The following is a 25,229-nucleotide window of genomic DNA, read 5'->3' as shown; positions in this document are numbered from 1 at the left end:
CCTGAATGATCAGCCACTTTACAAATAAAGCAAAAGACTCAGAAAGATGAAGTAACTAGTACATAGTAACATCAATGATTAGGGACAAAATTAGATTCACGATGAACTGCAAGGGACCTCTCCATTACAACAAGCTGATTTATGTTTCAACTTGAGATTAGGGGTCAGGTGAAGACACTACTAGAAGAAAAAAATATATAAAGTCAGCTTATAAATGAACTATTACGACTTTGGAGAAGGAAATGGCAGCCCACTCCATTACTCTTGCCTGGAGAATTCCATGGACAGAGGAGTCTGGTGGCTAAGTCCATGGGGTCACAAAGAGTCAGACATGACTGAGTGACTAACACACACACACTATGATGTGGGCCCACTTTATATTTACAGACCATCAACAGTGAATATGAAAAGGCAATGCCTGAACCTGTCAGCAGAGTGGAGGCCCTTAGTGTGGATATTCCTGACTTTCTTTTGTATTTTTGAATACTGTTTCTGAACTATTCCATAGGTAATTAGAACCAGTAAGGTAGCTCTACCTTCCCAACTAATATCACCCTCCCCACACCTTCAAATTATAAATACGCTGGCTGAGATGGAAAGCTGTGACAAGCCTAGGCGTGTATGTCAAATTTTGAAATATTTCAAATATGCAGAAAAAGTTCATCTATTACCTAGCTATAATAAATACTAATAATATTCTGTCATATTATATCCATATTTTAAAATATTGAATATTACATACAGATTTGAAGATTTCTGAGTTAAGTACTGCTTATCTATTTCATTACCTCTCTGTCAGAGAGGTGATTATCTAACATGCATGTTTTTATACTTTTTCCTTTTGAGATTTACTGATGGAACAAAGACACTCTTGCAATGAACATATCTGGCTATGCACACATGTGAACCTAAGGAGAAGTAAATGTTGGACTGTGTGCCGTACATAAACTCAACAGTGTACCTTGGCAATCTGCTTCTCGAGGTGGCACACTCCCACCAGGGGTACAGAAGTTCTGTTTCACCTGATCTTCACAAATACGATTATAGTTGGTATACTTAGTCTTTAGACTTGGCAATCTACAGTGTGAAATACTGTCTCACTAGTCATGTGCAAGACCCCCAGCTAAGTCATCAAATTCATTCAACCACCAAAGTGGGCAGGAGTGGGAAACAGGGCCCGCTTAAGGCTCTATTGGTCGGCTTTTTAAAATTAGGCAAATCTTCTGTAGAATCTACTACTGAGATAATTCACCTCAGTGATTAATCAGGAAAACATTTAAATACTTATTTTAAACTTAAAAACTCAGGAATATTTTCTAAATACAGTTCTGAAGTAAGACTGTTCAGTTCAGTCGCTCAGTCACGTCCGACTCTTTGCAACCCCATGAACCGCAGCATGCCAGGCCTCCCTGTCCATCACCAACTCTCAGAGTCCACCCAAACCCATGTCCATTGACTCGGTGATGCCATCCAACCATCTCATCCTCTGTCATCCCCTTCTCCTCCCACCCTCAATCTTTATCAGGGTCTTTTCAAATGAGTCAGCTCTCCACATCAGTAAGATTGTAGGGAAAAGTAATTTGGATGAGTCTGCTAAATCAAAACAGTAGTAACTTAAAATTTAGCATTTCTTGTCTAAAAGTACTTTTTAACTAATGTCTTACCTGTGTAAAATGAGAACATTCTTCAGATACTGCCTTGTGAAGTTTTCCAATAAGCATTTGTAAAGGCTTCACTTCACCTAACAGAATAGGTAGTGCATTAAAAATGTTCAATTTACATGCTTAGAAACTATTTTCATATTTAATTTACAACAACTGGAAGCTTCCTGGGAATAAGATTAGTTTTAAGTTCTTTATTTCTTTCAATGTTATTTTGTACTGCTCAGTGTTAACTGTATAATTTATAGGATTTTCAATTTATATCCCACAAAATGGTACAAAGCAGTGATGCACAATTTTTTTGCACTACAATCCAATCCAAGAACTGTATCACACAGCATAACCCATCTGAGCCACCAGGGAAACTAGTCTACATATATTCACCCATATAAAACTGAAACAAAATGTCACAAATATTTAGTCTTTCTACATCCTATGCACTCCAATATTTTCTGTTCTACTCTATTATTTAAAAAAAAAAAAAGCTGGTCATTACTCACTGAACTAACTTCATCACCCATTAATGGACCCACTAATTAACTTGTAGGGTGAAAAACTACAGATTCTATCTGAAGAGGATACCAATACAAACAACATACGCTTAAAATCTTATTCAATTCAAACCCAAAGAATTCCTTTTTCCTGAAGTGAAAAGGATTATATTCTTACTTAAGCCATGCTTTAAATTCTGTTCAAAAGAAGAATTCCAAACTTATGAACCATCTCATTCATAAAGGTAGATCTGTCAAGAATGGAGGTCTAAAGATACCTTGAACAGAGAAAGTCTAATTGAATAACTGAATAATTATTAAAGATAAAAGTTAACCACAACTAGTCTTCCACTTAAGGTTCCTTCAATATTGTTGCTGACAACAGTGCCATCTTAGTCTTTTTGCTCACTCTACAGACTTCCAAGAAGTCTCATTCTTGTCCTTGGCCTCAAACGATCTCTTGACTTACAAATCTTTATCTTGAACTTAAACTTCCCCCTTATGTTTCAGCCTTTTTTCCACTGCATACTAGGTATCACTTTTCCAAAGTCATCAAGTATTTTTAACTCAATGTTCCAAGCTAAATACACTACTTTTCCCACAAATCTACTCCTCGTGACTGGAGTCACCATCAATCCAATTACTCAAACTAGACACTCAGGGATCATTCTCAATTCCTCCCCCTTACTGCTAATACTAACTGCAGATTACAACCCACCTCTTTAACTCAAACTTTTCTTCCAATGACATTTTAGCTCAACATCTTAATGTTAACAGAATAACTGCCAAAGCTGCTTAACTGGTCTTTCCATCACTTATCAGTTCAGTTCAGTTCAGTCGCTCAGTCGTTTCCAACTCTTTGTGACCCCATGGAGTGCAGCACACCAGGCTTCCCTGACCATCACCAACTCCCAGAGTTTACTCAAACTCATGTCCATTGAGTACATCACTTATCACCTCCCTTAATTTGCTCCAGTGATGTCATCTTAAAATAAAAATCTTACTATGTTCCTCTATTTGAAATCCTGCATTAGGTCTTACAACCAACAGCATAAAGGGTAAACATGTTTCAGTCAGGGTATATGAAACCTTTTCTGATCAAGCTTCTGACAGTCTTTGTCCCTCACTACTTTTGCACACACCTTGAACTCTCAATTCTCCAAAATGGATGTCATCTCTCACATCTCTAAATTTAAGACTCAAGCTCCTTTCCTAAAATTCCAACCTCCCTACTCCTGCCTACTGCCTCACTCTTCCAGGAAGTATTAGACTTTTCTCCTCTCTCCCTCCATTCTTTCTGTTTATTCTTCCATTACAGAAAATTTCCTATTGTTTTCTAAGAGTTTATTTTATATTGCTTTTCCACACGACTGTTGATTTCTTGGGGAAAATAATTCAGTGATTTTTAAACTTCTCAAGCACTTATACATACAGTCTATGATTGTATGAACAAATGAGTCTAGAACTGGGAACTCCCAGTCATGTTCCTCCATGGGGTCTAAGTTAGGAACAGAATCACGAAGTGGTGGGCTCTAAGTGATACTTACTTAGAATTTTCTTAGAAACCATTTACCTCTTTCTTGTGTTTTTATATTCTGTAGCTCTAGCTGGTGTATTTTCTGAAGTTCCTTGATCTTTTCCTCTTGAGCAGAAATAAGCTCCTGTTTAAGACTGCAAAGAGCTTTATGTTTTTCATTTTCCATATATTCACGAACTTGATCCACATGAGTTGAATAGACCAGAGACAGGCATATACGTTGGGCTTCCATCTGGAGCCTTAAATCATTCTTAAAGTGAATTAATGTGCAGGTTAGAACAATTTAAAATGACTAATCAAACAATTTAACTTATTTTTGCATACACCCATTACGGGTGGGGGGGGGGGATACATGAAATTATAAACTATAATTGAGTGAGAAAAAAATTAAACGTCACTTTTCTTACATGAAATTATTTTCTCATTCAATCTGTTGCACTGACCTAGGAACAACTTTTTCAAGGAAAATAACACAATATTTTCATCACTTCCTGGTAAAGTTTGACATTTGGTAACATTAGGATGGCCTGCTCTTTCATTTTTGTTCAAAAATAACATTTTTAAACAAATATGGGCTTCCCTGGTGGCTCAGCTGGTAAAGAATCCACCTGCAACGTGGGAGACCTGGGTTCGATTCCTGGGTAGGGAAAACCCCCTGGTGAAGGGAACAGCTACCCACTCCAGTATTCTGGCCTGGAGAGTCCATGGGGTCGCAAAGAGTCAGACACAACTGAGTGACTTTTAATAAGCAAATATAGAGAAATACAAATAATAATGAAATAAACACTTATGTACACATATCACAAAGTAATAAATACAATCATTTTATCTTTGTTATTCATTTCTCTATTATTTTGGTTTAGAAATGAAATATAGATAAAACAATCTATCATGCTCCCATTCTTCCCCAGAGGCCACCATATTATAAATTTGATCATAAATTTGCTGCAAATCCAGTTCACTTCTTACACTCTCATTTCTCAATCCATCTATAAACAGTGCATATATTTTACATTTTAAAGAATTTACATAAATGGTGCAAAATGGCATTTATTTTGCAAATTACTCTTCTCATTCAATATGCTTCTGAGATCTTTCCATGTAGATACACATAAATTTATTTTAACTTGGTGCTATATATATGAATATTACAATTTGTTCATTTCCTTTTTGGAGATCAAATGGATTATTTCAAATTTTAGATATTTCAAAAAATGCTGCAATAAATTCTTATATATATGCCCTTCTACATATATGATAATGTTTCTCTAATGCACATGTGTGCTAAGTCCCATCAGTCATATCTGACTCTGCAATCCTACGGACTGTAGCCCGCCAGGCTCCTCTGTCCATGGGATTCTTCAGGAAAGAATACTGGAGTGGGCTGCTATGTCCTCTTCAAGGGGATCTTCTTGACCCAGGGTTCAAATCCATGTCTCTTGTCTCTTGCACTGGCAGGCGGGTTCTTTACCACTAGCACCTCCTTGGAAGCCCTTCTCTATTGTAGTGATTCTCAAAACTGTAGCCCAAATCAAAATCACCTGGAGTGCTTATTAAAACAGATTTCTGGGCCCCTACCCCTGAGCTTCTACCTAAAGAGGCCTGGTGTGAGCCCTAAAATTTGAATTTTAACTTTTCAAGTGATGCCGACACTGCTGGTTAGGGACCACAGGCACTGCCAGTAGAAATGTGAACACTACATGGTAGACCATGTATATTGCATCAATATTAGATCTTAGCAAAATTTTATATGCAAATACACAATTTTACACTGATGTATTTAATAATGTAGGTGAATGCTCATCTCCCCACATCCTCATCACACTTCTTATTGTGAACCTTATTTTATCAAACTGATAGGTATAAAATGCTATTTCACTGTTGTATCAATTTATAATGTTGAAAGCATCTTTTCATGTTTATTAGCCAATTAGTAGAAGTATTTTTGTGGCTGTAGTATTATTTCTAAGCACATTTAGATTGCTCTTTGGTGTTACTGTTGTGTAAACTGTTGCTCAATTTCTTCATGAGCTTCGTTCCATAAACACACACCTCACTGTTCTCCCCATCACTAAGGGGGTTTGTCTTGGCAGTGATGTGTACGTCAGGGACAGCTTTTGCGTTTGTCTCTGTTTACTTTATAGAAGTTAACATCAAGGAGATGGTATCTAAATGTCACTGAAAGTGTCTTCAGTTAGAAAAAAAAATCGTTTAGTGAGAAAAATCAGACCATTTTGACAACTTCAAATTTGGGTCCTCTCCTAGTAATGCCTTTAAAAAATTTTTTTAAATGATCTTTTGACATTTTTAAGAGTGATAAAATTAAACCTAATTATGGTTTTGAAAACAATTTCAGATATTTAATAAAGCATTAACAGTTATATAAGTAGAACTTAACTATTTAGGTTATTAAAATGTAAAATCTGATATAAGATCATAAATATGAGCACATTTATTAACAAGTAGAAAGAAAAAACTTTCCAAGGGCTTCCTACTATATAGAGGATAAAATTTCAGCTTCTTACAAAGTCTGTAAGGCTCTCCAAGATCTGTTCTTTTCCTTCTTCAAACTCTTTTTCTTCCCCTCTCTTTCCCTCAAACTCAACCAAACAGGTCTTTATTCTGTTCCTCAAACTTATCTCTGCCATCGCAGTTGCTCTAATTTCCCTGTGGTAGACTCCTCACTGTCATTCAGATGGCAGTTCAAATGTCAGTTCCTCCTAGACCCCTTTCCTGACCACCCTATTTAATGACTAACCACCATTCTCTATCACATTATCTTTTATTTTCTTTATAAAACATCACTATTTCTTAACTCTCCTACTTACTTCTTCATTTGCTATCTGCCTCCCTCACTAAAATATATGCTCTGTGAGAGCTAGAACCAATTCTTACTCTTGTTCACCACTGTATTACTACCTGGCAAGAGACTCTATAAATACTTGTTTAGAAATGAATAAACACACATAAAGCTCTAGTTAACGCCATTATACAATGTGCCCAGTGGGATCTTCCTGCTACTTCTAATTTCAGTGTCTATCAAATATAAATTGTCAGGAATGATCTAGTATTACTCATTATATGTATTCTTTAATTGTATTTAGAATTAATATTTTTTTCCCCTTTAGGTATAATAAGACTGAGAAAACTAGGATTTAAATCAATATCTTTTTATCAGGGAAATAGAGTTTCATAACTATTGAACGACTACATGAAGTACTAAAAAGTTTTAAGAGTTAATCTTCAGTTAACCTTGAAAACACCAATACAAAAGGAGACTCTGAAACCGATCTTTGGAATTGCAACGAAATATTACAAAATAATTATTTTAATGCTCTCTCAGCAAAGTTATTTAAACTTGCTTTTTCAAAGAAAATGTGTTCTATTTCCTGAGCAGACTAAAAGAGAGGTAACATGGTTTAACAAAAAACAGATAAAAGAAATGTACATGATAGGTATGAGAATTACATCACAGGGTTAACTTTCATTCTCTTGTAAGGAGGTTAATTTACGTTGTATGAAGATGAAAAGTTTCGGTATGAAGTGTACACTTTAGTGTATACACGTTAAGTAAACATACCTGTTCTGATTTAAGTACGCTGAGCTCCTGCTGAAGTTTATGGTTTTCACCTGGATCAGCAGTCCCAAGTGATGATTCATTTGTCACTGATGGCAAGTGAGCAGAAAACTGTTCTTGTTTGCTTTCTTTTTCCAGAGTCATATTTTCAAAAGGAATTTTATTTACCTCCGTTATTTTTGATTCTTTACCAAAATCTTTACTTATTTTAGGAACTGACCCTCCAGGATCCCTGCTAGTTGAAACTCCATCTTTCAAAGAGCTTGAATGGACATCACGCACATTTACACTTTCTGTCCTACTGTGGGCAATTATGATTTCTAGCTCTCTACATCTCAATAGAACTTGCTCTTTATCTTGCCTTAAAGATTTAACTTCTTCCATTAGAAAACTTATCTCGTCACGTTTCTGTTTTAATTGCTCAGAAAGATCAGACAGTCTCTCTGACAGCTCTAACTTTTCTCGCTTGGTTACCTCCAGTTTTTCCATAAGTTCTGTTGTGTCTTTCTCAACCACCTCACCAATTTCCAATGGTTCTGCTGTAAAAGTCTTGTCATCGTCAAAGACTGAACTTTTCATTTTCACTATACTTGGGTTTATCCTTTGCAAATGATGGAGCTCTTCACTAAGTGCTTTCAGCTTACTTTTATACTCCACTTCTTGCTTATTTTTACTGTCTTCTAACTCACTTTTTACCTTGAGAAGGCAAGCATAATCCTCCTGTAATTCCTGATAGTTAACTTCAAAATTTTTTTCAGCAAATGAAAAAGTGTTCCTTTGCTTTTCAATCTCTTCAGTTAGCTGAATACATTGCTTTTTGAGGTCCTCATTTTCCTCTGTAAGTATTTCTATCTCTTTTTGCCAGCTACAGTCTTTGGATTGGGACTTAGCGGAGTCTATGAAAGTTAACCTTTCTTCTTGGTTAACAGGAGTATGTATTTTTAACACGTCTTCAAGGGCCTTCTTTTCATCTTTAAGAATGCTAATCTCTGCTTCAAGTTGTGCAAATTTTTCTTGAAAGTCATCCTCTTTTTCCTTCATTTGTTTCTCCAATAATTCAGTTTTAAGTTGCAATTCTTGAACTTCCTGTTCAAGTGTACCCTTTTCCTTTTCTTCTTGTCTGAGTATTTCTATTTCTTTTTGCAGTTCATTGATCTGAAGGGTCATTTCTTCTGATTTTGTATTCACGAGGGACTGCTGTAAATCTTTTAGCTTTGAAATTTCCAAAATCAGTTGGTTCTGTTTAGTTATCAAATTGTCTTTTTCAAATTGCATGGTTTCTATCTTTTGACTCATTTCATTCTGTAAGCCATCTATCTGCTGTTTATAGTGAATGCCTAAGTTATCTTTAAGCTTTTCAATATTTATTCGATGTTCAATTTCCAAATCTTCCTTCAGTTTGGAAAGTTCTTCCTCATGACTAAACAGGAGCTGTGTCCTCAGCCTCTCCAGCTCAGCTTCCTGTGATTCAGCCATTCTGTCCAATACAGCATTCTTTTCTCTTTCTAACATTTCAAGCTTTATCTTATAATTTGTAACTTCTGCTTCATGCTTTAATTCTAGTTCTTTCCTGGCTTCAGAAGCAGAAACAATCTCAGCTTTCAAATCTTCCACTGTACTAAGGGAGTTGTATGCTTCACTGAGTTTACTTTCTTGCTCAGCTATTGTCTGTCTAGCCCTTTGAATTTGGTCCCTTGAAAAGCTCAGTTCTTCAAAAAGGTCTTCCAGCTGTCTCTGGAGAGCAGACTTTTCTCCTGAAATCACTCCTATTTCTTCCTTGAGTTTTTCCTTTTGAGAGTTAGTATCTTGCAATTTTATATTCAGTTCATTTATTGCCATATTCATTAACTTTATTTGATCTTCATTAACTGTAATGCTTGGATGTGGTCTCAGAGCATTCTCCAGTTCCCCCTTATGTCGTGTCCTAAGTTCATCTATCTGTGACATGTGTTGTTTTATTAATTCTTGTTTCATCTGTACTATCTGCTGCCCATACATCTCATCCAGCTCTGCCCGCAGTTGTTCCAACTTTCTTTGTGTTTCTTGTTCCATTCTTTGTAGGATATCTGTTTCAAGTTGACTGTCTTTATGATTTTTCTTCTGAAGTTCCTCAACTGTCCCCATTAATTGTTTTATTTCTTCAGAACACTGTCTTTCCTTTTGCTTGGAATTAGTCAATTCTGATTTCATATTTTTTATCTCTTGGTTCTTCTGTACAACCTGCTCTTGTAATTCTTCCAGTAATTTATCAGCAGCTGTTACTTTATCCTTTAGGTCAATAGTTTTTTTTTCTTCTTCTATTATTTTCGTATTTAATTCTTCAATGACTGCTTCCTTTTCCTGTATTTCTTTATTTGAGTTTTCTACTTTTTTATCCTGTTCCTTTATAAAGAAAAAATGAAAACATAAAAATGGGATTTTTAGTTTCTGGTTACTTATACCCCTTAACCCCATCACCAAAAAAATTGATAGAAAATTGCTTTTTACATTATTCTATAAAAACTAACGGCTGAGCCTGCTCCTTCATTTTTCTTACATCAATGAGACACAGGACTTGTGTAGCCAACACTACCTATGAGCAAATATCATAGCAACGTTGATCCTCTTGGGGGGAAGAGATTTGTCTTGCATTGCTGTGATTAAATGTTTTAATTAAAAAATTTAGTGGGATCAAAATATGTCTAAACCATTATATTTTCTTCTTTCTTATTAACTGATCAACATTCTAAGTATTTGGTATTTGCAACTGCAAGAGGACTACATACCCTTTACAGTTCTAGAGATAATCCTAAAAAAAATCAAGGTTCTTCCCATACAGTATTTTAGTGACCTGAAGGTTTGGTGGGCAGGTGCTATGAAAAGAGTAAAACAACAAAAACAGGCTCCTAAAGGTCAGCCTTAACTTCACTCCTAAGGCTAAATGAATCAGAAGTTCAGGGATATGCCACGCTTAAGTGGCTGAATTGCAAGTGACACGCAAGACAATTATGCCATTTAGAGCATATCAATTTGATTCTACATCTTGGGGGTAAACAGAAATTTGAAAGCAAGATGGATGTTTTTTTACCCCTGTTCTGATTTAGGACTTTATTTTGGAACTGCAGATGAATCAAAACCCAAAACACATGCCAAGGCATGTCCCCAGTCACTCACAGAAGTGTCACAGCATGAGACAGTCAAGTAGAAGCCCTGGAGACAAAGTTCTGTCTCTGTCATCTACTTGCCTGAGTGGTTAGGGTGCTGTCCCAAGGACAGAAAAAACAGTAAAATTTACAGATCAGAATATACTTAAGTAATTAAAATCACCTTCAGAAGACAAAAGCCCCAGGTCAAGAGGACTTAAAGGCACCTCAAATGGATGTGTTAACTTACCTTTAAAAAAAAAAAAAAGAATGTCAAGGCCTAGGGAAAAAGAACATCTGAGAGGGGAATAGTGGCAGTGCCCATGCAAGAATGGTTCAGGAAAGAGAATCAAGGTACCAGGAGACTTTGGGAATCCTAATCCCTCTGGGAAAGTCACACCTAACCTAGAAAGCAAGGTAGGGGGCTGCTGTAAACAGAAGTAAGAATTTCAGTCCAAAGGCATGGCCATTCCTACTGTGAGATGGACATATGAGGTTATCATAGCCTAATCGGCTTTGGCTTGGTATCACATATCCCGTCAATGTCACCATGCCTTATTGTTGATACTGAGCCTTCTGGCCTAGACTACCTTCTGGCAGTCTACTAGGCCTAAACTGCCTTTCTCTTCTTACCTCCTGGAAAGACTCATTTTCAAAGACTATTGTTTTCTAATCAAACTATTTTTTGACGCTGATAAAACATTTTTAACATGGTTCAACCTGGGTCTTTATGCACACTCCATCCTGTTTAAAATGTCCTCTCATCAGTTCAGATTCATAATTTATTCACCGTTTACCAAATAAGTACTGAAGAGCTTCTATGTGTCATAGATTGTACCAATTATGAAGAAAACAAAATTCAATGAAAGGGAATTGTTCTAATTTACAGACTCACCTCAAATATCACTTCCCTGCTAAGCCTACCCTGAATCACTTCCCTTATGAAGCCAGACCTGCCCAGAATTTCCAAAACACTTTTTACCCATACTTAGCCTTGTCTTGGGGTGCCTTGCATACCATGAGTTTTAGTGAAGAAAAAAGCACATTTAAGCATCACTATCTCTTACAAGAGCCTGATGCAAAACAAGTGTTCTACAAACATCTACATAATGATTTTTAAATTACTTTGGTTGTAAATCATGTATATTTTATAATTTCAGTATCTTAAAATTGTACATTTCTAATTTCCCTAAGCAACAGTCTCTGGAATCAGACTACACAGATTTGAAAGCTGGCTCTACCAATGTATTACCTGTATACCTGGGCAATTTACTTCATCTTGCTTTAACTTCCTCATCTGAAAAATGGGGGTGATAACAGTATTTACCTCCTAAGATTGTTGTGATGATTCAATGAGATAATATAATATGTGTAAGATGCATTGAGTATTTCCTGATACCAAGTAAACAAAACCAAATGAAACCTAATACTTTTATTGTTATCCAAACAGTAGTCTCGTTGTGCTAATTTCTCAACATCCTGCAGAAGAACTCCCTAAACGCATAAAAAATACTGTACTGTATGTATAGTCTGTCCTCATTATTCAAGGATTCCAAATGTGTGAACCTGCCTACTTGTTTAAATTTACAGGTAACTCCAAAATCAATACTCAGTCATTTGTAGAAGTGCACAGCGTGGTAAAAAATTTAAGCTGCTGGACATGCATGATTCAAGCTAAGATGATGTCAAACAAGATGAGCAAGGTGAGAGAACAAGGAAGGAGACAATGAGGATGGAGGTGGCAGGCAGTAGTGGAAGGTACTGTAGAAGTTTCTGGCTCTGCGCTAGCCCAATAGGGTTTGAATCGCAATTAGGAGGAGGGGGGTGGGGTGCTACCTTTAGACCAGTCACTAACACTTTTGACTTTCATGTCTCTTTTGAAAATTAAACAAGCTATAATCTACCAGAATCTTTTTAGGATTTAATATTACAATCTGTATGATATGCACAATGTTGTAAGTCAAATATACTTCAATAAAATTAAAAAATAAAATACAGTGGAAAGGGTAAAACAAATCTATATGATATGTGTGTGTGCATGTATGTATGTATGTACGTATGTATGTATATGTGTGTGTGTGTGTGTGTGTATAAACATACCATTTCATATGCTCTAATTTTCTCTTGCAAGAAACTAATTTGCATTTTGAAGTCTTCTTTCTTTCTGTGATAATCTTCTAATAGGTGGTCTTGTTCTTCCAGCTGCTGCTGATGAGTGAGGATCTGCTGCTTGGCTTGTAGTAAATCTGCAGCTGTGCTACTATGCGTGCTGTTTCTCAGAGTTTCGCTAGCCTGTAACTTGAAAATATAAAGAAACCCCAAAATATTAAATTCTTAAACGAGTGCACCAAGGAATGGACATCCTTTGTGGGTGTTGCTCAGCTAATAGTTGCTCTCTGGGAACTGTGCTGGATTCAGAGGTTTGAGACTCCAGCCAACGCGTTTCCATAGCTGATCAGATAAGTATGGGTACATTATCTAAGCAGACAGATTCCTCCCTTATCTCAAATTATTTTCTGTTGCTCATCATCAGAAACCTTGATTAATACAACTAGTTTCCTATGAATCTTATTAAAGGTAAATGGAATATATTCAATCAAGTTACATTCCAGAACCTAACTAAAATAAAGTCACACCAGGGTATGACTTCAGACATCCTTTAGACAAAGGATATAACTACAGGTTAATTTCTGCAAAAATTCACCTTATCAAACTTATAAGATTTTAAAATATAGATAAGGAAGAAGTATAAAGAAACTAATAGCATAAAACCGCTCAAGAAGTATGAATTAAATTCCTAGTTAATATAACAAGTATTTACCAGTTTTCTCAACATAACACATTACATAAGCAAACATGACCTTTAAAGAAATTTATATTTGTTCTACAAAATATGAGAAAAAAAATTTAATTCATTATTAAAAATTTAATAAAGTTTCTTCTACTAGTAATACTTACATGCTGGAATTGAATCTGTAATTTTTGACTCTGCTCTGTCAACTCTAAAAATTCTCTCATTGTCTCATCCTTTTCTCTTCTTGCTTGTTGTAAATTAGCAGTGAGCTGGGTTATGATGCCATCTCTCTGCTTAATGGCAGCTTCAAATTCTTGCAACTAAAAAACATCAGTGAAAATTAAAAGTGCTACACTTATTTAACAAAAAATTAAATATTAGCACAGGTAACTTCAAAAATAAGATATTCAAAATGCACTGGCAGAATTATTACAATTTGTAAGCAATCTTTTCCATATTTGAAAGCTATTATCTTGCAATCAGTTTTACTTCAAAACCAACTCTAAAAAGATTATCTGAACTAGGGAACAAAATACATTAGATTTGACTTACCCATATATCTACTTCTAGAAGGACAAGTGTCTTTATATTTAGGGATGCTCCAATGTTTGTAGGTATTACCATGATAGCCACACTTAAGCCTTACTTGTTTCTAGAGAAGGTGAAACTGAAATATATTCTGTCGTCCCCATCAACGTCTTACTTCACCTTGTTTTCATAAATGACTGCCACAAACTAACAGATGTCATTTTAACTATAAGAAGTTATTTACAAAGACCTGCTGACAGGTTTAATGAGTCTAAGTCATAACGTATTGACGTGGTTTACAGTAAAGTTTCTCTCAGGCTGACTACAGAAATATCCATCCATACTGAAGTGATTTCATTCTAGCTATCTCATAAAGTTTAATAAAATATCTATGCTATATTTAGGCTTATTAATGGACTAGGTTTAACCAATGCTGTTTATGACATATATAAGGACAAATGTCACGAGGCGGCTCTAAGTCTCAATTTAAAAATCCCGTCTTTAAAGAATGTATCTATACTGCCATTCAAATTTCCTGTTTCTGTTCTGTGAGTAACAAAACAAAAGCCACATAAGGTAAACACACCTGCTTCAGTCCTTCGGTCCCATAGGCAGCCCTCATTTCTTCTAGTTCTCTGTTGAGCTCGTCAATCTCATGTTGTTTCCCAGCCAATTCACTTTCCATCATCTCTAGGTGGGTCTGATTGTACTGTGCTCCATGTTCAGAACAAGAATCATCAACACCAAATTCTTCTTCCTATGCCAACCCAGATTTTAAATAATTCAGTACTAGCAACATTTTCTCGGGAAAAGAGATTCAAAAACTGAATCCCACAGCAAAATCCACTTTAAACATCACTCATCACCTGGGAATTTAACAACATGACAACCTACTTTGTTGTTAATGTGATAAATACCTCAAGAGCAAAAACAAGATATCTGCAAATTCTGTTACAACTGAGTTTTACAACAAAAGGTGGATAATTTTGTTTTGTTATACATTAAAAGCATTTAGAAATCACACACAGAAAGAAATACATGCAGGAAAAAGCTCTGTTAGTAACCAGCTTTAAATAGAATGAAACATTAGTATCATAAGTAGTTTTAAATACTGTACCCTTAATAATTCTGTAGGCTTTCCTGTTCTCACCACAAAACTGCAACCATTTACCTGTACAAAAACAATTTCCTGAAATATTATGATTTTAGAATTTTATTTAAAGCTAAAAATTGATTTGTGCTCACTGTATCTATGCTTTTCTTATGCCTAAGGAAAATGCCACACTGGCAAAAACAAACACAGTGATTAAATTTAAGCATCTAAAAAACATTTTGCCTGTTTCAAATGCCACTGACTCCTCATACATTTGAGTGCTCACAATGAAAATGACACTGTGCTACACACATTTCCATCTAAGTGAGTTAAAGCGCTAAGCACAGTTTCTCTTCTGTCCCAGATCCTCCTCTACAAAACACCTAAAATCATGTGAATAATTGGTTTTTGATAAAGCCCTATTGATTTAAAAGTGAAACTGTTTGCTGGTCTAAGTCTACTGGAGAGCAAGTGAGGAAGGAAGAAGGAGATGAAGAGCTGAGGAAAACCCCCCCAGGAACTTTCGCCTGGGGGTACTATGAGAGCCTTGCCAACTCTGACAGACGCGGAGACTCTCCACAATACAAATGCCTCTATCACCGACATTTTGCGGTAGGAGGAAGAAAGTTGACAGAATAGGTCTCTGAGGCCGACCTGGAGGCCGATTAATTTCAAATCAATTAAGCTAGTCAATAATCCCTACTTTCCCCCTAACAGCAAACAACTGAACTTCATTCTTGCTTACATCTTAATTTTTCACATTCTATGTTAACAGAATCCAAGTTATGAAGCTTTTAATACTGAAATACATAGCGTATCCTAGAATTAGGATTAGATCTATATGGATCACAACACTATAAAAGGGGGGATGATCCTAATTAAGAGTTCTTTATAAAGTCTGATTCCTTTGTTTTTTCGCCAAGGATAATTTCAGAAAACAAAACCAAAGTTTAAAAAAATTCACCTTTATGGCAACGCATTATTGCAATTGTGAAAACTATCAAAACACAGCAGTACTAACTCTATTAAGATTATTAATAAAATCACTTGTGATAACTTTCAATTAAATTCATCTAAATTTCAACTAGCTTTCTTTGATTTTTTAAAAATTTATTTATTTTAATTGGAGGATAATTGCTTTACAGTACTGTGATGGTTTTTGCCGTACAGCAACATGAATTGGCCATAGGTATACACGTGTCTCCCCCAATCTGAACCTACCTTCTACCTTCCTCCCCACCCGTTTACACAGCACTTTGATAAATGTCTACTAAAACTTTTTCTTTAGGGTAACAGAGTAATTAAATGGATTTTATGAATATTTTCAAATATCATACTAAGCAAAGGATATTCCTTTAAGTAGTGATGATATCACTATTACATAAATTAGTTATCTATTTATTTTAACTGTATATACAAACATACTACATAGCCAACATTCAGCCTAAACTTTCTGTAAGCTGAGCACATTTTATACTTGAGCTACTCATATGCATTGGCTTCTATGCATAAAATACTACATGACTTTTCAAAACTTAATTGTCTTAGTATAATAAATATAAAAATTCTGCCAATAATTTTTAAAAATTCAGTATCATGTAAATGGGTAATAAAAGATTATACACCAGAACTAAACTAAAACAAACCATACTTCAAAGTTAAAACAGAAACATTCCTCAGAATATTAGGATCGTTAATAGCAATAAATTATTATGTTTTTAAAACTAGATAATTACTTCACTGTACCTAAAGGGTAGCGCATTTGTCTCATCCTCTTACAATAGCCTTTTAAAGCAATACCTTGTAAGCCATAATATCAAAGTACATTAATAACTTGAAACATGAAGATTAGATGAACAGACTCCTTCAACTAAAAAATAATAACTTTTCTTAATGTCCTTCTTCACCGTGGCATCTGTCAAAATTATTTAACCTTTAGGTTATACCAATATAGTTTTGTTGAATTCACAAGTTATTCCACCTGTGTAGACAATGTGAAGATTTGGGAAAGTACATAAGATGCATTCTAAATTTTAAAATGTTCTATAGGGTACCATTTCCTAAATATACTGCTATTCAGAAAAAACTCAGAGGAAAGATCACTCTTATAACTATGTTCTTCACACAAAAACTTTTCAGGGAACATCAGTTCAAAAACAGAAGAATAACATCTTTTATTGATGATTAATACTTTACTCTTATACTTAATCTGATGTGTGTACAAAAATTTGAATAATGGATGTTTTAATAGAATCTGATAGTTCAAAAAGTTCATAAAAATTACAGGACTTCAGTGTGCCTAGCTGACTCTTGGGTTAGAGCCAAGAAAGTAAGGAGGCTAAGATCATTCATTCAAAGGTAAGTATCAAGCACCACGTTGCACACCTTCAATAAACACAGGTTCAAACTGCCCATTATACCTTCATAGAGCACAGGCAGGCAGGGGGAAAATTTTTAAATGGCGAAGTTAAAAAAAAAGGAAGAAAGAAATCCAAGTCAAAGTTGAAAGGCTAAGTTCACATTACTCAATGGCTGGCTGTAGTCTGTATCTCCAATCCCAGTCAGTTATTTTTGGTTAGGAAATACTGAATAATGGAATCTGAATAATGAAATCCATAACGACACTGTATGCTCTCCCATCATTTCATCTTTCTACACACAGCAAAGCATATTTATTTGTTTTATCTCTATGTATTGCCTGTGGCATTTCTGACTTTTCCCAAATAACCCTGCTCAAAGGCTGTCAATAAAAATATTTTATGTAAATATGATATTTGAGATATGAAAATGTCCCTTCTCCAAGAACTGAAAAGATTATGTATAATTTGAGTTAATTTGTAAAATGGGCATTTTCCATTTAGTCTGATTTCACTAGTACACATAATTGAATATCTTTTAATACAGAACAGATCTTAGGTAGGTCATAGGATAAATTATCTGACTAATGCTTTCTAGACCTGAATCCATTTTTTAAGCCAAGGAGAATACTAATCATACAAGTCAAGAACATTAAACACATACCATATCTACCAAAATAAAATTTCCAAGCTACTTTTAATTAAACATATAATTGGAATCTGAAATCCTTCTGAGAATAATTTGTTTAAAAAAATTCATTTGTTTCTTACAAACTTAGTATGAAGAAAAGCATACTTCCATTGAAGCACTGTAAAAAAATTTCATTTGCTGATTGTTTTTCATGTATCAAATATTATATTAAGATCACCAAATAACCCTCAAAACAACCCTATGAGATAAATACTATTTCCACCATTTTACAGGTAAGGAAGCTGTATTTCGGAGTTTAAGTGAGGTATCCAGCTTCAAACAGCTCAGAGATCAGAAATCTAAACACACACTTTCTGGGCTCCACAGCCGCTGCCTTTTTATATTACCTTATTTCCCTATGCAGCAGAAAAATGACAGTGATATTTAGACAAAATACAACATAATTATGTGTCTTCTGATTAAAACTATACAGTTTTGAAATTTTAAAATTAATCGAATGCAAACCAAAACAGCCAAGATTATCAAACTTTGCAAATCTGTAATGTGTAGTTATGTGTTGCTTAGAAAGGAATTTCATTTTTGAGGGGTATAATTCAGAAGTAATCTCTAAGAGTTCTAATATGAAGAGTATTATGTGAAATTTATTCCTTGGTTTATTTTTTATTGAAATGCATTTAATTTACCATGCTGTGTATTCCTTAGTTTACAAAACTGAACTACTGAAGATTTTTCTGTCTTCTAACACAGGGAATATGGATTAGAACTTCCTTGAAATTCTATCTCGGTCAAATCAGTCCAATATAATTAAATCAACTGGCTAGACCTAAAACTAGTCCAGAGGACCATGGATTGAAGCCAGTATCCATTTTAGCAATCTTGACATGACATCATCAAATATTTCACAGATTATGAATTTTTCTACTGTATTCTATAGACAAATTAAGATATGTAAGTTTTTCAAAGTATAATCCATTATGAATTGAGGCCCCGAATGGGTAATATTAAAAGGATTATGATTCAAATCTGTCGAAGATTATTTGATAATTATCTTTCAATGTGAACTTCTAAATCACTAATTTTTTTCAAACTATAAATCACCTAACTGAGCTTTAGTGGTCAGCATCAGAAAAAGTATCAGAGGACTGGTCACACAGTAAAAGTAACTTTTCCTGAAAATCTGGTTTTAGAAAAATATATATGTATGAATTGGTATATATTATGTGCACAATTATTCACATATATTGCTTTTGCTCAGTCACATGGTTGTATCCCGCTCTTTGAGACCCCATGGACTGCAGCAGGTCAGGCCTCCCTGTCCCTCACCATCTCCTGAAGTTTGTCCAAGTTCATGATCACTGTATCAGTGACACCATCCAGCCATCTCATCCTCTGACGCTTTCTTCTCCTTTAGCTCTCAATCTTTCCCAGCATCAGGGACATTTCCAGTGAGTTGGCTGTTGGCATCAGGTGACCAAAATACTGGAGCTTCAGCATCAGTCCTTCCAATGAATATTCAGAGTTGATTTCCCTTAAAATCGACTGGCTGGATCTCCTTGCAGTCCAAGGGACTCTAAAGAGCCTTCTCCAGCACCACAAGTCAAAGGCATGAATACTTCAGCACTCCACCTTCTTTACGGTCCAGCTCTCAAACCGTATGTGACCACTGCGAAGACTATCATAGCCCTGACTATATGGACATTTGCCAGCAGAGTGATGTCTCTGCTTTTCAACACGTTGTCTAAGTTTGTCATAGCTTTCCTGCCAAGAAGCAACAGTCTTCTGATTTCATGGATACAGTCACCATCCACTGTGATTTTACAGACCAAAATGAGGAAATCTGTTACTGTTTCCCCCTTTTCCCCTTCTATTTGCCATGAAGTAATGGGGCTGGACAACCCACTCTAGTGTTCTTGCCTGGAGAATCCCAGGGACGGGGGAGCCTGGTGGGCTGTTGTCTCTGGGGTCGCACAGAGTCGGACACGACTGAAGCGACTTAGCAGCAGCAGCAGCAATGGGGCTGGATGCCATGATCTCAGTTCAGTTTTAAGCTGGCTCTTTCACTCTCTTCCTTCACCCTCATTAAGAGGCTCTCTAGTTCCTCTTTGCATTCTGCCATTAGAGTGGTATCATCCACATATCTGAGGTTGTTGATGTTTCTCCCACCTATCTTGATTCCAACTTGTAACTCATCCAGCCAGGCATTTCTCACGATGTGCTCAGTATATAGGCTAAACAAACATGGTGACAGCGGGCAGCACTGTCATATTCCTTTCTCAAGCTTGAATTAATTAGTTGTTCCATACACAGTTGTAACTGTTGCTTCTTGACCTGCACAGAGGTTTCTCAAGAGACAGGTAAGACGGTCTGGTATTCCCATCTCTTTAAGAGCTTTCCACAGTTTACTATGATCCACACAGTCAAAGGCTTTAGTATAGCTGATGAAACAGAGGTAGATGTTTTTCTGAAATTCACCTGCTTTCTCTATGTTCCAGCAAATGTTGGCAACTTGATCTCTGGTTCCTCTCCTTTTCTAAACCCAGCTTGGCCATCTGGAAGCTCTTTGGTTCACATACTGCTGAAGCCTAGCATGCAAGATTTTAAGTATGACCCTACTAGCATGGGAGATGAGTGCAACGGTATATTCATGTGTATAACTATACGTATATATGTAATATCTATGTGCTGTGCACTTAAGTCACTCAGTCGTGTACGACTCTTTGAGACCCCATGGACTATAGCCCGCCAGGCTCCTCAGTTCATGGGGATTCTCCAGGCAAGAATACTGGAGTGGATTGCCATGCCCTCCTCCAGGGGATCTTCACAACCCAGGGATTGAACCCAGGTCTCCCGCATATAGGCGGAATCTTTACCATCTGAGCCACTAGGGAAGCCCTATGGAACACATATGTAAATATATAAAATAACTTGTACATATGTATGTAAAATATAGTTCTTACTGTTGAAACATGCTCAGTATATTCTAACTTTTATCTGTAAGACTTACATTTAAAATTATTTTTACCTAACTTTGAAACACATCATACTTACTAGGTATCAGATATACAGTTTCAATAAACTATTCTTGACCTAATCATAATTCCCAACAATTTTTTTAATGTAAAATATTTAGGCAAAAATTCACAGTAATAAGAATTTTCAATATTATTAGCTTAGATTTTCATAAAGAACCTGAAAATCACATTTTTTAAGTCTTCGGTTTTGAATCTATATTAATAAAAGCTACATTTTATTTTCTTAGCCCACTATGAGGAAATGGCTATACAAATTTTAAACAAATTTCACAGGCATGGATCAGATGGTCAGCTCTGTCATGACTTGGATTATAAAAAATTCACTTTGTATACTATCATGTAAGAATTGAATCGCTAGTCTATGTCTGACGCAGGATACAGCATGCTTGGGGCTGGTGCATGGGGATGACCCACAGAGATGTTATGGGGAGGGAGGTGGGAGGGGGGTTCATGTTTGGGAACACATGTAAGAATTAAAGATTTTAAAATTAGAAAAATAAAATAAAAAATAAAAAATTAAAAAAAAAAAAAAAAAAAAAAAAAGAAACAATTCAAATCCACATTGTAAAAACAAAGAGTACCAGTAAAGATAATAATGTAATTTAAAAAAAAAAAAAAAAAAAAAATTCACTTTGGTAAAAAGAAAAAACAACACCCTGTTGTGGACATGACTGGTGATAGAAACAAGGTCTGATGCTGTAAAGAGCAATATTGCATAGGAACCTGGAATGTTAGGTCCATGAATCAAGGCAAATTGGAAGTGGTCAAACAGGAGATGGCAAGAGTGAACATCGACATTTTAGGAATCAGAGAACTAAAATGGACTGGAATGGGTGAAGTTAACTCAGATGACCATTTTATCTACTACAGTAGGCAAGAATCCCTTAGAAGAAATGGAGTGGCCCTCACAGTCAACAAAAAAGTCCAAAATGCAATACTTCGATGCAATCTCAAAAACGACAGAATGATTTCTATTTGTTTCCAGGGCAAACCATTCAGTATCACGGTAATCCAAGTCAATGCCCTGACCAGTAATACCAAAGAAGCTGAAGTTGAACGGTTCTATGAAGAGCTACAAGACCTTTTAGAATTAACACCCAAAAAAGATGTCCTTTTCATTATAGGGGACTGGAATGCAAAAGCAGGAAGTCAAGAAACACCTGGAGTAACAAGCAAATTTGGCTTGGAGTACAGAATGAAGCAGGGCAAAGGCTAATAGAGTTTTGCCACGAACACATGGGTCATATCAAATACCATCTTCCAACAACACAAGAGAAGACTCTACACATGGACATCACCAGATGGCCAACACCGAAATCAGAGTAATTATATTCTTTGCAGCCAAAAATGGAGAAGCACCACACAGTCAGCAAAAACAAGACCGGGAGCTGACGATCATGAACTCCTTATTGCCAAATTCAGACTGAAATTGAAGAAAATAGGGAAAACTACTAGACCATTCTACATGACCTAAATCAAATCCCTTATGATTATACAGTGGAAGTGAGAAATAGATTTAAGGGACTAGATCTGATAGACAGAGTGTCTGATCAACTATAGACGGAGGTTTGTGACACTGTACAGGAGACAGGGATAAAGACCATCCCCAAGAAAAAGAAATGCACAAGGCAAAATAGCTGTCTGAGGAGGCCTTAAGATAGCTGTGAAAAGAAGAGAGGTGAAAGGAAAGATATACCCATTTGAATGCAGAGTTCCAAAGAATAGCAAGGAGAAATAAGAAAGCCTTCCTCAGTGATCAGTGCAAAGAAATAGAGGAAAATCATAGACTGGGAAAGACTAGAGATCTCTTGAAGAAAATTAGAGATAACAAGGGAACATTTCATGCAAAGATGCACTCAATAAAGGACAGAAATGGTATGGACCTAACAGAAGCAGAAGATATTAAGAAAAGGTGGAAAGAATACACAGAAGAACTCTACAAAAAAGATCTTCACAACCCAGATAATCACGATGGTGTGATCACTCACCTAGACGCAGACATCCTGGAATGTGAGTCAAGTGGGCCTTAGGAAGCATCACAATAAACAAAGCTAGTGGAGGTGATGGAATTCCAGTTGACCTGTTTCAAATCCTGAAAGATGATGCTGTGAAAGTGCTGTACTCAATATGCCAGCAAATTTGGAAAACTCAGCAGTGGCCACAGGACTGGAAGAGGTCAGTTTTCATTCCAATCCCAAAGAAAGGCAATGCCAAAGAATGCTCAAACTACCACACAATTGCACTCATCTCTCATGCTAGTAAAGTAATGCTCAAAATTCTCCAAGCCAGGCTTCAGCAATATGTGAACCATGAAATTCCAGATGTTCAAGTTGGATTTAGAAAAGGCAGAGGAACCAGAGATCAAATTGCCAACATCCACTGGATCATTGAAAAACAAAGAGAGTTCCACAAAAACATCTATTTCTGTCCTACTGACTATGCCAAAGCCGTTGACTGTGTGGATCACAATAAACTGTGGAAAATTTTGAAAGAGATGGGAATACCAGACTACCTGACCTGCCTCTTGAGAAACCTATATGCAGGTCAGGAAGCAACAGTTAGAACTGGACATGAAACAACAGACTGGTTCCAAATAGGAAAAGGAGTACATCAAGGCTGCATACTGTCACCTTGCTTATTTAATGTATATGCAGAGTACATCATGTGAAATGCCAAGCTGGATGAAGCACAAGCTGGAATCAAGATTGCCGGGAGAAATATCAATAAGCTCAGATATGCAGATGACACCACCCTTACGGCAGAAAGAAGAACTAAAGAGCCTCTTGATCAAAGTGAAACAGGAGAGTGAAAAAGCTGCCTTAAAGCTCAACATTCAGAAAACTAAGATCATAGCATCCGGTCCATCACTTCATGCCAAATAGATGCTGAACAAGTGGAAACAGTGGCAGACTTTATTTCTGGGGGCTCCAAAATCACTTCAGATGGTGATTGCAACCATGAAATTAAAAGACGCTTACTCCTTGGAAGGAAAATTATGACCAACCTAGACAGCATATTCAAAAGCAGAAACGTTACTTTACCAACAAAGGTCCATCTAGTCAAGGCTATGGTTTTTCCAGCAGTCATGTATGGATGTGAGAGTTGGACTATAAAGAAAGCTGAGTCCTGAAGAAACGATGCTTTCGAACTGTGGTGTCGAGAAGACTCTTGAGAGTCCCTTAGACTGCAAGGAGATTCAACCAGTCCATACTAAAGGAAATCAGTCCTGAATATTCACTGGAAGGACTGATGTTGAAGCTGAAACTCCAATACTTTGGCCATCTGATGCAAAGAGCTGTCTCATTTGAAAAGACCCTGAGGCTGGGAAAGATTTAAGGCAGAAGGAGAAAGGAACGGCAGAGGATGAGATGGTTGGATGGCATCACCAACTCTATGGACATGAGTTTGAGTAAACTCCGGGAGTTGGTGATGGACAGGGAGGCCTGGCGTGCTGCAGTCCACGGGGTCACAAAAGACACAACTGAATGACTGAACTGAACTGCTAAAGAAAAAAATGCACTTTGTGGAATCGTAGGCTGCCCCAGAGTCTCCAATGGTTCAAGTATCAAACCATCTTAAACTTTCAATTGAGAAGCTCTAGAAGTAGGTTATTATAGAAGAGAAAAGCAATGTTTTCATATCTAAGATCCATATTTAAAGTCACAGAGCAGATTCTCTGAATTGCAACCTGTAATTTAAAACTGAGATATTACCCATAAAGCCAACTTTATGTAGCTTAAATTAGGAAATTATTTATTTATTTAACATTGGTTAATTATTTTCCTGGTGAGAATCACTAATAAGTATATTCCCAGCTTTCAATCACCTTAAACTTTTGAAATCTAACAGTTCTTTCTCCCATTAGCAATCCAAAACAGTATTAAGTTAATTTAAGAACATGAAGTTTTTTTTCTGTTAGACAACTACAGTAAACCAAAACTTATACGAGGTTTGACAGAAAACGACAAAATTCCATAAAGCAATTATCAAATAAATACATTCAAAGAAAACTTATAGAATATAATGAGGTGTTCAACCATTCAGAGTAAGAAAGTTTTCCACGTCCTCAAATATTGGACCAAAAATAAATGACAATCATGTCTAAAGGAAAAAGATAAACAGCAGATTTATTAACACATAAGGAAAGTATCTCCTAAAGTGCCCCATGCCCACATTAGCCTTTATCACCTAAAGTCACTATTGCAACATTAATTTCCATAAATGGATTTACATAATTAACTAGAATTCAAGCATTTGTAAAATAACATTACACAAAATAAAATAGCCTATATTATAAAAGGTTTACTGTGTTAATTATAACCTTATAACAAAACCCAATTTCAAACACTTTCCTAGAAACTAAAACAAGGTCTGCATCTAATTAA

The 25,229-nt window shown here is 36.0% G+C and overlaps 1 protein-coding gene across 1 annotated transcript in view; it reads right to left on the bottom strand.

Moving 5' to 3' along the window:
• Nucleotides 1-25,229, bottom strand: part of AKAP9 (A-kinase anchoring protein 9) — a 153,202-nt gene that overhangs the window by 104,807 nt on the left and 23,166 nt on the right. The window contains exons 4-10 of the mRNA XM_052639055.1: nucleotides 14,828-14,881; nucleotides 14,297-14,467; nucleotides 13,347-13,502; nucleotides 12,489-12,686; nucleotides 7,270-9,648; nucleotides 3,726-3,939; nucleotides 1,665-1,741 (exon numbers count right to left, since the gene is read on the bottom strand). Of these exons, the coding sequence (XP_052495015.1) occupies nucleotides 1,665-1,741; nucleotides 3,726-3,939; nucleotides 7,270-9,648; nucleotides 12,489-12,686; nucleotides 13,347-13,502; nucleotides 14,297-14,467; nucleotides 14,828-14,881 (3,249 nt within the window). The remainder of the gene's footprint in view (nucleotides 1-1,664; nucleotides 1,742-3,725; nucleotides 3,940-7,269; nucleotides 9,649-12,488; nucleotides 12,687-13,346; nucleotides 13,503-14,296; nucleotides 14,468-14,827; nucleotides 14,882-25,229) is intronic.

Source organism: Budorcas taxicolor, chromosome 4 (genome assembly GCF_023091745.1).
Source record: "Budorcas taxicolor isolate Tak-1 chromosome 4, Takin1.1, whole genome shotgun sequence".
Classification (NCBI taxonomy): domain Eukaryota; kingdom Metazoa; phylum Chordata; class Mammalia; order Artiodactyla; family Bovidae; genus Budorcas; species Budorcas taxicolor.
Note: the sequence above shows the minus strand (reverse complement) of the source record. Positions and strands in the feature narration are given on the sequence as shown.